Here is a 13919-nt window from a genome sequence, read left to right as displayed (position 1 = left end):
GCTCATAGAAAACGAGTCAGATATAGCAATGGTACATACTGGAGGATACATGCAAGGTAATGCATTGAGAAAGAAATGCATTGCATTATGATCACCAGGGTGTAAATTTGACATTTCAGTAATTTAGCAGATGTTATTATCCAGATTTAACAGACACTCCTATCCAGAGCGACTCACATCTAGTGCATTCATCTTAAGACAGCTATGTGGGGCATGCTTAGGACATTGCCAGCAGTAAGATTTGAGGTTGATTTACAAAAAGACAATTGTTTTCGAATGGTATGTCATTTTGTATTTTTTTTACCGTAATTGACGGGATGGATATCCCTCAAGCTTAACGGCCATTTTATAGCAGGTGTACTCAACAGATGAAGAAGAGTTTGTAGAGATTCGCAATACAATGTTGAACACTTTTACTGTTGTTGAGTAAAAAAAAATGTTTACCTCCGCTCTAAACAAGGCATGTATTACATAACACACACTGTAAATATCCATCCTTGAATGTGACCAACAGTATAAGGTGAAAGCTTGAAAAATTTAAATTAAAAACACCCCCGAAATGCCTCGCTACCACTCAGTCACTGTGGCGACTCCACAATGGGGGTTGAAGGTAGAATCTGGCTCTAATCATCTTGGATCAGATTACCCTCAATTCTAACCTACACCATAAGAAGATTAACTAATACTTGAACCGGTATCAGTAGTTAGGAGCAACTTACCGCTCGGTGAAGTTTCCCCTTCGGTACAGGTCTAGGATCAGCTTCCCCTCCCCAATCCTAACCTTAACCATTAGTCGGGAAAATGCTAAAATGACTCAAGATCAGCGTCTAGGGGCAAAATCTCCCTGCTCCCTTACCGCTCTGCCTCTGTGGCGAGACTATGATGATGTCCATGAGGCCCTCCACGTTGGCCAGCACCGTCTCCTTGCTGCGGCCAGTGTGTTTGTCCACACGCTGAATGGACTTAGTCTGCCAGTCCGTCCAGTAGATCCAACGGTCTTGCTGCGAGAGTCGGGAGAAAGGGGTTAGAGGGGAGGACACCGGCTTCAACTGGGGGAACAAGGTAGAGAAAAAGAGAGGAGAGAAAGAAACACAGACGAGGAAGAGAAAGAGGGAGGAAGAAAATGAAGGTCAGAGATGGAGGGAAGTAGAATGGTTCAGTTTTATGGTTCAGTATGAGTGGAGCAGGAGGGAGAGCAAGTGAGGCAGTGAACAAACAATTGAGTGGCGGAGGAGTGAGAGAGCAAGTGAGTGGACGTGGCAGCCAGGGGGAGGGGTCAGGTGGTTGATTGACAGCTGGGGGGGGGGGGTACCTGTGTGAGGGCGAAGGGGTGGGACACAGGGCTGACGAGGATTTGACGGAGCTTTCCGTTTAGGTCGGAACTCTCAATGCGGTCCAGGTGAGCATCCACCCAGAAGATCCTACACACACACACACGCAGGAGTTAAACACACACATTCATAGTACATATACATACTAGGCAAAATACTTTACAGAGATATTAGACAGAGACGAGAGGGATTTAACAGGAATTGACATCAAAGCTATCCATCAAGAGGCCAGAAAACTCCTGTACTGTATTATGATTTACTACACACAGGATTCCCACACCTTCTTAAACATTAAACATCAAATTCAATGACTTTTCAAGGACTTTCCAGGCCCAATTCCCTCAAATTCAAGGACCCAACATGGCATAGTTTGAGACACGGATCAAGGTTAATTACTATTACAACACTGAGAATTTTTATAATGAGAGCTAGCAGGCTTTACAGAAGCTCACAGAGAACTGTGTGAACACTTCTCAATTGTTCTGTGTTACAGTGATGGCAGACTATGTGGTCTCTTGCTTTCTCTAACACAGCAAAACAGTATAGTGTGTATGTTGAGCGATAGAGACAGAGACTTATTTACAAGTTGAAGAGCTAAGTAACTCCTCGTTTATTTCATTAGCACCAGCTTAACAACACGAAACATGTCGCAGAGCAAAAACATGAGCTTTTTTCAAGTAAACAAAAACACATGACCATAAATAAAATGTTTTGCAACAATAAAATATCAGATGAAAATGAATAAATAAATAATAAATAAAACCTTAACCCAATAAAACATTTCCCAGACCATTGTGTTCTGGGGCTGTTGGCCTTTTTGGGTCATTTGCTTTTATTTTTTATCACTTACTCATTGAGTAGTGTTTTGCTCCTTCTCAAACTGTTAAAACAGTGCAAAACCCTTGCTTTTTGCTGCTATACCCCTTCATTTACTTTTCAGGACATTCACTTTCTCGTTGAGTAGTGTTTCTATTTCAGCTATTTGTGCTTTTTTATCTTTAGCACCCTTTCTCATGCTATTAGACTTGGCAATAAGAGTGAGGTTTCCCGTGCTCTCCGCTTTGAGTGCAAATTTGTCTGCTGAGGTCTCGAGAGCATTTATGTCATCTGTCTTCTTTTCTTCCCTTTAAGTTAAATCTATTTCATCTATAAGGTCTTTTCTCTTTCTGTTTTTTTGCTCATCCATTCTTCTCTGTCTGTTCTTCTTGATGTGTCACATACCTCTGCCTTGTAGACGCAAGGTGAGAGTAAGACAGTAAGAGGAGTTGGTGGCAAAGTCTCCTTGATTTCTGAGCTCGTTGTCCTTTGACATATTCTCGTAAAAATGTATCCACACTGTCTTGGACAGGATCAAAGTTCAAACTCAGAGTGTTGGGCCTGGACAATGTAATCAATAAAATGTGAGTATTGTCAAATGATGTCGTCACAATCTTCTTCCATCACCCGATGACTATTTACAAGGTAGGTCAGGGCCTTCCTCAATTTTGATGTACACAGCATCTTTCCATTTCCCTTGGATCCAAGAAAGACAGATGCGAGACCAGGGAGTACTTCAATGGAGATTCCTCAATGAATTTGTTAACAGTTGTGAGCATACACTTCTTGCAAGCGATTTTGAAGTCCATCAATGTTTTCTGTACAATTTTCTTCCCAGCGGACAAGTCTCTCAAATTCTTTGAGTAACAAAGCCCAAGTCGACCTGTGAGGATGTGATTGGATGACTGGCTCACCTCGACATCAAGACGTTCTTTTGGGGTCTTCGCTTCTTTCATGAGGTCTGGCTTAATGAATCTGCTCATCAAGCTCCTAAGCACCTAGAACAAGTCTACAGAGAAAAATGGCACCATGGGCTTATTGGTCTGGAAGCGTGTGAGAAATGGTGTCACTTCTTTGCTCACTGACAAGATGAAATTCAGTTTTGCTGTCATGAGAGGGTCCTTAACGGCCTCCTGAATCACCTCAAAAGGACTTTGTGCCTGGATTTGGACATCTCTTCTCTAAAGCCTTCACATATGTTGCCATATGGGGTAAAATCTCTAAAGCTCTTTCAAGCACGGGCGCATTTACAACTCACCGTGTCTTGCAAAACTTATGTGGCATTGGGGGATCTGATGATCCAAAGATGTTAAAGTAGTCCTGAAGTATCCTTCAGAAGTTGGTACATAGCATGCAGTACACTGTTGACTTTCCACTCTGTTTCTTCCACTCCCTTCTGAAATGCTTCTTGTACAATATGGAGACGGCAACTGCCAACGTTTATAAGGTGTACATTAAAATCTAGGAGGGCCTTCTCAACCTTTGAGTAAAATGACCGATTTACATGTGGTCCATCCAGGAGATCTGAACCATGTTTTCCTTGGTAGATCTTCGGTGCTCTTCTTATAGACCGCTTTAAGGTCCAATGCAGTCGCATGTCCCATACATTTAGAATCATAAAATCTCGTCACAACTTTGTCCTCATCCCATAAACGGACGTGAAAGTCACACTGCTTTGACTGAGTGTTTCTGTTAAGGCTCATCAAAGGGAAGTACATAGTCCTCCTCCCCAGCAGACAGTTTTTTTTAGACAACAAGTGCTTGAAATGAGGAGCCAAGCTATGCACACATAGCTGGACTTTGTTGCCCTGCATGCGAAGGTCTTGGCTATTGCACTGTCTGGGAACATCGCTGAGAACAGCACACCTAAGAGTAAAAAAGAAGAAGATTGAAACCAAACACTTATTTCTGTTTCTAGCCTGTGTGTGAACCTGTGTGTGTCACAGAGAGAGAATATGAAATATGAAAACAAACATAACATGTTCCTAAAAATTATTTCATGTTACAGGTAACAGTTTATAAACCATGCCACTCACCCCCATCATATTCAGACACCGCAATGTCTCAGCCCTCAGTGCGTCCTCTTTGGGAACGCCAGTTATGATGGAGGTGGTGACTGTGGTAGAAGATTGAAGATTGTCTAGGTGGTGATGTAGATGATGACTTTTCAACATAGTTCAATACAGTGGGAGCTGTAAGAAAATAAGTGTCCAAGTCTGATGAATGACTAGCTAGCTGGCTAATGTTAGCTAGCATTAGTCATGAAACGTTGTCACTAACAACTCTAGTGAACGTCCTTTAACTAAATGTAATCTTTTAGCTAACGTCATTTATTTTAAATGTTCACTGTCCAGCTCTGCTTGCCCCAAGTTGGCTAACGTAACGTTAACAAATTAGCAAACTTTAGCAAGCTAGCACTATTGACAGGTTTGATTCTGTGGGAGAACTGACTGAGACATCTAGATAACGTTAGCTAACAACAACATAGAAAATGTTAATTTGACTGAATAATTCTGTAATGTTAAAGTTAATTTACACAACCATGAAGAAATGAAGAAGAAACGGAATAATCTAGCTAACTAATTAACTTTAATAACTAAGTATGGTTGTTGTATTCCTAACTACATGTTACCAGGGGTAGGACCTACCTGCTTTTAACTTGCAGATGGCCGTCCTGTGTGATGCTCCAGCAGCATGGCTCGTCACAGCTGCTTCGCCCATGGCGTGAACTTTAATTGATGGTCTGCAGGCTCTGCATCGGGCCATATGGATGTCCCACTGATCTTTAACAAGCCAGTCTTTGTAAATGTCTTTGGTGAGCCACGAGTCCTGGAATTTACATTTTCCCGGCATAGCTGAAGGTTCGCTTAACGTTACACGGAAGCCAAACTGGCTGCGAGCGTGTGCCATCGTGCATAAATTTATTTTGTCCCCCCACACCAAACGCGATCACAACACGCAGGTTAAAATATCAAAACAAACTCTGAACCAATTATATTAATTTGGGGACAGGTCAAAAAGCATGAAACATGTATGGCAACTTAGCTAGTTAGCTTGCACTTGCTAGCTAATTTGTCCTATTTAGCTAGCTTGCTGTTGCTAGCTAATTTGTCCTGGGATATAAACATTGAGTTGTTATTTTACCTGAAATGCACAAGGTCCTCTACTCCGCCAATTAATCCACACATAAATTGTTTCTAGTCATCTCTCTTCCTTCCAGGCTTTTTCTTCTCTTGACTTTATATTGCGATTGGCAACTTTCATAAATTAGGTGCATTCCCGCCACTGACCTCGTTTGTCTTTCAGTCACCCACGTGGGTATAACCAATGAGGAGATGGCACGTGGGTACCTGCTTCTATAAGCCAATGAGGAGATGGAGAGGCAGGACTTGCAGCGCGATCTGCATCAGAAATATAACTGATTTCTATTTTAGCCCTTGGCAACACAGACGCTCGCGAGCATTGTGCGTGCAATAATTGAATAACATAGATTTCTAAATGTATTTTGCAACGCTCGCGCACGCGACGCGAGTAGTGTGGTCAGCCTGTTAGGTTTCTCGCTTGCTTGCCGCTGTTTAACCTGGATCATTCGACTTCAATCACTCATGCACGCACGTGACCGTCGCACATTCTCGAGGCAGGTGGCACGTGAAACAAAGACGAACAGACGACGGGAGACACATGCAGACAGTTGAACGTAAGCCTATTACTGACTTTAAGTTTAACATTTTTTGGGAAATACCTTACATTTCTATTCATGCACAAATTATATCAATTCAAGCACTTTCAATAACCTTGATTTTTTTCTCTAAAATTTTCAAGGATTTCAAGGACCTGTGGGAACCCTGTACACAAAACAGAATGTTCTGCAGAAAATAATTTGATTTTCTCGACTGAGATCTGCTTTGCATGCTGTTAGTTCCTAATATTTTCAGTCTTTCTTTCCCTGTCTGTCACACCCTCCCTCCCGCTTCCTCTGTAGGTTGACATTTATTGGGATGAGTCTTGTCCTGGAGGCAGAACTGAGCAGTTTCTGCTAGATGGGCCAGCTGCAAAGTCAACTTTGGCTATATTGTAAAAATTAATGAAAACAAAACTTTGCTTTTTGGTCTTAATTTAAAGTTAAATTAATTTAAGGGTTAGGCATTAGGGTTAAGGTTAGAGTTAAGGCTAGGCAGATTATATGACTTTATGGCTGTGCCAGCTAGTGACCACTCTGCAAGGCTGCCTCCAGAACAAGATTTATTATGAAAAACACTAACCTGCTCTCCCTCTCCCTCCCTACCATTCCCTCTCTCTCCTGCATCTATGTCTGTCATTCCTTTATTCCCTCCCTCCCTACCAATCCCTCGCTCTCCTTTATCTCTGTCTGTCATTCCCTTATTCCCTCCCTCCCTACCAATCCCTCGCTCTCTCTTCTTTATCTCTGTCTGTCATTCCCTTATTCCCTCCCTACCAATCCCTCGCTCTCTCTTCTTTATCGCTGTCTGTCATTCCCTTATTCCCTCCCTCCCTCCCTACCAATCCCTTGCTCTCTCTTCTTTATCTCTGTCTGTCATTCCCTTATTCCCTCCCTCCCTCCCTACCAATCCCTCGCTCTCTCCTATATATCTGTCTGTCATTCCCTTATTCCCTCCCGCTCTCCCTACCTACCACTCCCTCTCTCTTCTTTATCTCTGTCTGTCATTCCCTTCTTCCCTCCCTCTCCACCACTCCGTCTCTCTCCTGTATCTGTCTGTCAGTCCCCTATTCCCTGCCTGTCTCCATCCCCCTCCCTTCCACTCTCTCGCTCTCTCTTTCTAACCTGCGTGTGTCGTAGTCCAGTGTGAGTCCGTTGGGCCAGCCCAGGTCTGTGTTAATCAGAACTTTACGGTCTGATCCGTCTAGGTGTGCCCGCTCAATCTTAGCAATGTGACCCCAGTCTGTCCAGAACAGGTACCTAGGGAGACCAATGAAACAATGACAACCCAGTTCCCGCATCCCCCGCCACCCCACACACACACACACAAACACACTTACAAACGCCCACAAAACCAATCTCTTCCACTATACCCTTCCACCCTCTTCCCTCCACCGTAACACTTTCCCCCCTCTATCCCTCCTCCTCTCCCCCCTCTCACCCTTTGCTGGGAAACACAGCGATGGCCCTGGGTTCATCCAGGCTGTTGTTGACTAGTACTTTGCGGCTGGTCCCGTCCAGTCGGGCCACCTCGATGGTGTTGCGACCTGTGTCCGTCCAGTACATATTCCTGGTCACCCAGTCCACAGCCAGACCATCAGTAGTCTTCAGACCCTGGCTTATCACTGTCTCCATCCCTGTACCATCCAGGTTGACACGTCTGACCAGCACAGGAGAAGTTAAGTCAAACAATGAATCAATCAATCAGCAAATCAATTAGTTATATCATTTATTAAATCAAATCCTACTGCTCGAATACATTAATTGCAAAGAGTTAAAACCCCAAATAGTAAGAAAAAGTGACAGTGACAAGGATGAACTCCATGTGTGGGAATGCATGCATGTGTGTGTGAGTAAGGGTGTATTTATTGAACGTGTGTGTATACACTGAGTATAAAAAAACATTAAGAACACCTCTTTACATGACATAGACTGACCAGGTGAATCCAGTTGAAAGCTATGATCCCTTATTGATGTCACTTGTTAAATCCACTCAAATCATTGTAGATGAAGGCGAAAGAAGGATTTTTAAACATTGAGACATGGATTGTCTATGTGTGCCATTCAGACGGTGACTGGGCAAGACACAAGATTTGAACGGGGTATGGTAGTAGGTGCCAGGCGCACCGGTTTGAGTGTGTCAAGAACTGCAACACGGCTTGGTTTTTCACGCTCAACAGTTTTGTGTGTATCAAGAATGGTCCACCACCCAAAGGACATCCAGCCAACAGCAGGCCGGTGGTTGAAAACAGGTCATTGGTGAAAGAAGACAAAGGAGGCAGAAACTAATTGTGCAGAGCAACAGACGGATTACAGTTAGTCAACTGACAGTTCAGTACAACATTGGTCCCCAAAGACCCATCAAATAATGCACAACTCGTTGTACCTTGACACGAATTGGGTATGGCAGCCAATGACCTTGCAGAGTTCCACTTATTTCAGCAAAAAACAAGAAACTGCGGTTGCAGTGGGCTAAGGGACAAAAACACTAGAGAGTTGAAAAAACATTGCCTGGTCTGATGAATCCCGGTTCCTGTTATTTCACGCTGATGGGAGGACTAGGGTATTTGGAAAACCCCATGAGTATATGCATCCATCATGCTGCGTTTCAACATTGCAAGCTGATGGTGGTGGTGTGGGGTGTGTTTTCATGGCACACATTGGGTCCCTTGCTAAAAGCGGAGCTACGTTTGAATGCCACAGGATCTCTGAACATCGTTGCCAATCAGGTACATCCCTTCATGGCAGCTGTGTATCCATCTGCTAATAGATTTTTGCCCCATGCCACAAGGTTAGGATTGTCCAGGAATGGTTCCACAAACATCACAGCGATTCAGATTACTGCAGTGGTCTGCCCAGTCACCAGATCTCAATCCAATTGAGCATCCGTGGGATGAGATGTAACAATCCATTTAGTGTAGAGATCCACTACTAGCCAACTTGACACAACTGTGGGAAGCATTAGGCCAGCATCCCTGTGGAACGCTTTTGACACCTTGTAGAGTCCATGCCTCAATGAATTGAGGCTGTTCTGAGGGCAAAAGGAGGTGCAACTCAACATTAGGAAGGTGTTCCTAATATTTTGTACACTCAGTGTATATTGTGTGTGAGCGTGTCTTTTTAGCATACCTGATAACATCAAGGCTGACATCGGTGTAGTACAGCTTCCCGTCCACGCTGTCGTAGTCCAGTGAGATGACGTTGTGCAGCTCAGGCACGGGCACATGCACGTCCGTGTGGTCATTTGTGTCCAGGGAGATACGTCGCACGCTGACCCGGTTGGAGAAGAGCAGGTAGGTCTCGGGGGAGTCGTCACATGACCTGGCGTCCCCCTTGAGGAGGATGCCGGTGGGACAGGCACAGGAAGTACCGTTGGGGCGGGGCAGACACAGGTGGCTACAGCCCCCGTTCCTTCTACCACACTTATTGAAACCTGGAGGGGGGGGGGGGGGGGGATGGTGTATAAGAGAGAGAGAGGAAGAAGCAAACCAAGTCAAACTTTTGTTGCAGGTACACAAATAGGGGTAGCAGCAGCATATTTATGGGTTTCATTACATTCCCATTACATACAGGCAACTGATTCCATTGAAAGTGAAGTGAGAGAGGGAAGACTAACAATAAATAGAAAATACAGGGGACAAAGGGAGGACAGCAAAAGTGTAAGTGCCACGCAATTCCAAACACACACCAACCAAACAACCTTCCCAGATTTTTTGCAGTGTGTGATTTTCTAAAATGAAATGATCACAAGCAAGGTCACTCCCATATAATTATATGGTCACTCCCACTAAGGCCAACTTTGAATGGTTGATGTACCAGGCTTTTATGCGACATGCGCAATAGCCTGGGGACGAAGTTAGACCAATGCGAACCCCTACCCACACCTTCCTCTCTGCTGTTCCGAGGCCAGTGTGCCATTGATACACTCACTCAGTGGCTTCTCTCTATCCACGGCCTGTATGTCCATGAGCCCGGGCAGGTTGCTGCGTACGGTGATGGTGTTGGCGCCGGTGGATTTGTCAGCCCGCTGGATGCTGCGGCTCTGCCAGTCGGTCCAGTAGATGTGTGGTCCTAGTACGGTCAGACCGTACGGGTGCTGAACCGGGGATACCAGGGTACGGCGGTTCAGCCCGTTCAGGTCTGCCGCCTCGATGCGCTTACGGGAGGGAAAAAGTTTGTTAATTCACTGACTCAATAGGCCGGTGAAGACACAGAATAAGCCTAGTCCTGGTTTATGGAAGATTCTCCATTCTTCTTCTCCAATAAGAACACAGAATTGTCATTTCAGTGGCAAAATGCTTTTGCTATGGTGTGTCCTACTTTAAACATGACCCAGCTGTGGAACAAAAGCCTGCACAATCTGTAGCTCTCAGGATTGGTTGACCTCTGTGTCAACCAATCCTGAGCTTTAGCTCTTCGGACAGGGCGACTGACCTCTGTGTGCGCGTCGGCCCACAGTAGCTGTGAGCCGGCACTGTCGATGGCCAGTCCGTTAGGCCAGCCTAGGTTGTTACTGATCAGAACCAAACGGTCCGAGCCGTCCATCGCTGACCGCTCCAGCTTAGCATGCTCCCCCCAGTCTGTCCAGTACATATACCTGGAGGAGAGCGAGAGAGAGAAATGAATGTCACACTGGAAGTCGTTAGAAGACTGACAAAGGAGGGCTAACTATTTCCCAATCTAGGCTGTTTAGAAAGTAAATTCCTGGGGTGTAATTCACGACGGGTCAACTTGTATTGACCTACAAACAAAAATACCTAAAAACCTAAAACACACAGGAACTAACTCTCTCACAGTCTGCATATGATTATTCAGTACATAAATTACATTTTAATATAAAAACAAGTGCAAAATCAGCACTTTGAGCTAAACACACTGCTGTGCACAGTGAACCTGTTAGCCAAACTCTAACTCCTTACCCCATCTCGTGGTAGAGGGCGATGGCTCGCGGGCTGTCCAGGTTCTGCCAGATCAGAACCTTCCTCATGGAGCCGTCCAGGTTGGCCACCTCGATTCGGTTCGTTCCGGTGTCAGTCCAGTAGATCTTTCGACCCACCGCATCCACCGCCAGACCATCAGTGGTCATCAGACCTGGAGAGCGAGAGAAAAAGAGAGGAAGAAGGAAGGAAGGAAGAAAAGAAAAAAAGAAAGAGTGGAAGAAAGGAGCGAATTAGATAAAGTTAGGGAGAAGGGATAGGATTAGAGGAAGTGAGAGAAGGGTATGTAGAAGAACAGACGTTGAAATATTTCAGTGCTACAAGTCATTTGTTTCACAATATAGATGAATATTCCTCTGTAATACAGCAGATAGACAAAAAAGACACTAGCCTATCTGTAATATGATTCAGATACTGTATGTTTTAAGTTGATTGATTATTTCCCTCACCTGTAGCGATGATATCCTCATGAGCCGTCCCATTGATGTTAGCTCTACTCACCTTCTTCAGTGTGCTGTCTGACCAGTACACTTTACCTGCAGGGGGCAGTAGACACACACACATCAAGGTTACAAAGACAAACTGTTAAGTCACTGTTTAGCCTCCACATCAGTGGAGGCTCCTCAGAGGAGGAAGGGAAGGATCATCCTCCTCAATGAAGTTCATCAAAATTAAATAGTGAAGCATTAAAAAGTTATCAATTATAGATTAAAAAAAGTATACTAACTATATTTACGTCACCAGTGACATGAATATAGTTAGTATAGTTTTTAATTAATAGTTTTAATAATAATTTAAAACACACTGTTTTGCAATGAAGGTCTACAGTAGCCTCAACAGTACTCTCTGGGGTAGTGCCATGGTTTAGCCGGAGGACAGCTACAGTAGATTCCGTCCTCCTCTGGGAACACTGACGTCAATTCAAAATCTAGAAGGCTCATGGTTCTCACCCCCTTCCATAGACTTACACAGTAATTATGACAACTTCCGGAGGACGCCCATCAACCTATCAGAGCTCTTACAGCACGAAGTGACATGTTGTCCACCCAATCAAAGTATTAGAGAAAGAAAAAAAAATCTTCATAAATGAAGTAGAAGCAAGAGAGAGCGAGCTAGCTATATTTTGTTGTATTTTTTTTCACTTTCTCAGCTAATGAATTCAGCTAGCTAGTTTAGCCTACTCAAACACCTGGCTCAAACAGAGAGGGATGCTATGTTAGCTTGCTGGCTATGGCTATCCAACACTGGAACTCTTCCAAATCAAGATAAGCTTTTGGTTTTATAAATGTATTGCCACCGGGGCCCAGTGTAACTGCTAAACTGCGTGATTGTAGCAGGTTTACTAACGCGTTAGTTCTATTAGCTATGTTGACTACGACATTAGCTAATATGTTGACAACGATGTAGACTGTGTGTACCAATTAGCGTTAATGGTATGAAGGTTTGGCTTGGAAAGGTTTTGTCGCCTGGTCACAGACAGCTAATGTGTTGTGCAATGAAGTCCACAAGTGAAGGGAAAAGGAGACAGGAAGACAGCGTAAATGAGAGAAATAATTATACAACGAGCAAAGTGATCATGCTGTTTGTATGTGGCTGCTATGAAAGTGAACTGTGTGTGCGGGTGATCAGGGGTGTATTTATTCTGCCGATTCTGTTGAAAAACGTTTCTAAAACAGAAGCAAACAGAACGAAACGGGGATCAACATACCTGAATTTGTCCAATAGAAACTCTCGTTTGCAACTGCTAGACAAATGATTACACCCTAGATCAGCTAGATGTAGGGAAGAGTGTGCAAGGCAGTATTGAATGCGTCATTCACTGTCTGTCACCTTGATTACTAAAACATTTATCTCGACCTATGTGTGGTAAACTTTCATTCGTAGGATACGTTGTAGCAACCTCACGATGGCTATTGCTAGCATTTTTGTATCATGTAGTAGCCCAAACCTATCGATGTTAAATTGAGCTGGATGAATGAAATATGAATGACAGTCATCCAATACACTGTAAAAGAAATAAGGCCATGCTCATTGAAAAAATGTCTTGCTCCCTTATCTTAAATGGCACCGACCACCACAGGTGCACATTCAGATCACAATTAAAAAATGACACTTTTTTGTCAAAGGACACTGATGATGAAGCCCTTTCGGGCAAAATGTCTGGTCTGAAAGACTGAATACATTTTTATTTATTTTTACTGCAAAACCTAAGTGCAGACCTTCCTCATTTTCGTGTTCATACCACACTGAGATGACAGAAAACCTGAAACACACGCACAGACGCACACACATACACACCCTCTTTAGGGTCCACTCCGATGGCGATGGTGTTTTTCATGGATCTGTTGACAGCCAGCACCACATCAGCAAAGTAGGGGATGTCCAGAGAGACCATCCTGATATCAGTCCGCCGTGCAAAGATCAGGAAACTACTCATCCCTACAACCAGGACACAACACTGTCAGTATGGAGAGTACAGGTTTTATGGAATAAAACCACCTTATATTTTGGATTATGATGAGGTTATACAGTAGAACTAAGCTTATGAGGCATTTGTAAGTGATATTCTTTAAGACTCAACGGGCTGTAAATACTGTATCTCAGCTGGGCCTTGACGGTGAAGGAAGTAATTAAAGGGATGTCAGCAGTAACGTTTTCAAGATAGAGTACAAAGAAAAGAGTGTGACGATAATGCAAAACACATTACTATCACAGTAAGATTTTTACTGAAAGTGCTCCATCTTGAAAACTTTACTGCTGACATGCACACATGTTGGGACCATATCAACAGCGTACTAATGAACAAAATACTAAACTATGTATTTTTTTCTCTCCTTTAATTCAAGATGAGACAATCTTTTTTAAATATTAATCAACCATTGTTATCAATATCTCTGTAGTTAATTGTGTTAAGGTGATGAGATATGTGGTATAGTGTTGTTTTGCTCTTGTTTTTTTTGTTTTCTTTTTAAACCTTTATTTTACCAGGTAGTCATACTGAGACCAAGGTCTCTTTTAAAGAGCCCTGAATTTCAGAAAATACAAAATGCAACAGAAACCGAACAAGGTCATAAAACATAAACAAATTAATCAGTAATAAGGCCCTCAATCAGGTGTCTAAATTGCCCCAGAGGCACCAAAACATCCAATGTACCA

General features: G+C 43.6%; 1 protein-coding gene across 3 annotated transcripts in view; it reads right to left on the bottom strand.

The window, feature by feature from the left end:
* LOC139576298 (low-density lipoprotein receptor-related protein 4-like) overlaps positions 1-13919 on the bottom strand; it is a 234579-nt gene that overhangs the window by 27907 nt on the left and 192753 nt on the right. For 2 of the 3 annotated variants that reach the window (XM_071402240.1, XM_071402242.1), the window contains exons 23-32: positions 13062-13202; positions 11213-11299; positions 10746-10917; positions 10261-10423; positions 9757-9982; positions 8956-9259; positions 7268-7486; positions 6952-7086; positions 1313-1421; positions 857-1049 (exon numbers count right to left, since the gene is read on the bottom strand). In XM_071402240.1, coding sequence (XP_071258341.1) covers positions 857-1049; positions 1313-1421; positions 6952-7086; positions 7268-7486; positions 8956-9259; positions 9757-9982; positions 10261-10423; positions 10746-10917; positions 11213-11299; positions 13062-13202 — 1749 coding nt within the window. The remainder of the gene's footprint in view (positions 1-856; positions 1050-1312; positions 1422-6951; positions 7087-7267; positions 7487-8955; positions 9260-9756; positions 9983-10260; positions 10424-10745; positions 10918-11212; positions 11300-13061; positions 13203-13919) is intronic. The other variant, XM_071402241.1, reaches the window with a different exon arrangement.

This window comes from Salvelinus alpinus, chromosome 5, assembly GCF_045679555.1.
Source record: "Salvelinus alpinus chromosome 5, SLU_Salpinus.1, whole genome shotgun sequence".
NCBI classification, from domain to species: domain Eukaryota; kingdom Metazoa; phylum Chordata; class Actinopteri; order Salmoniformes; family Salmonidae; genus Salvelinus; species Salvelinus alpinus.
This window is presented reverse-complemented; position numbering and strand designations above follow the sequence as displayed.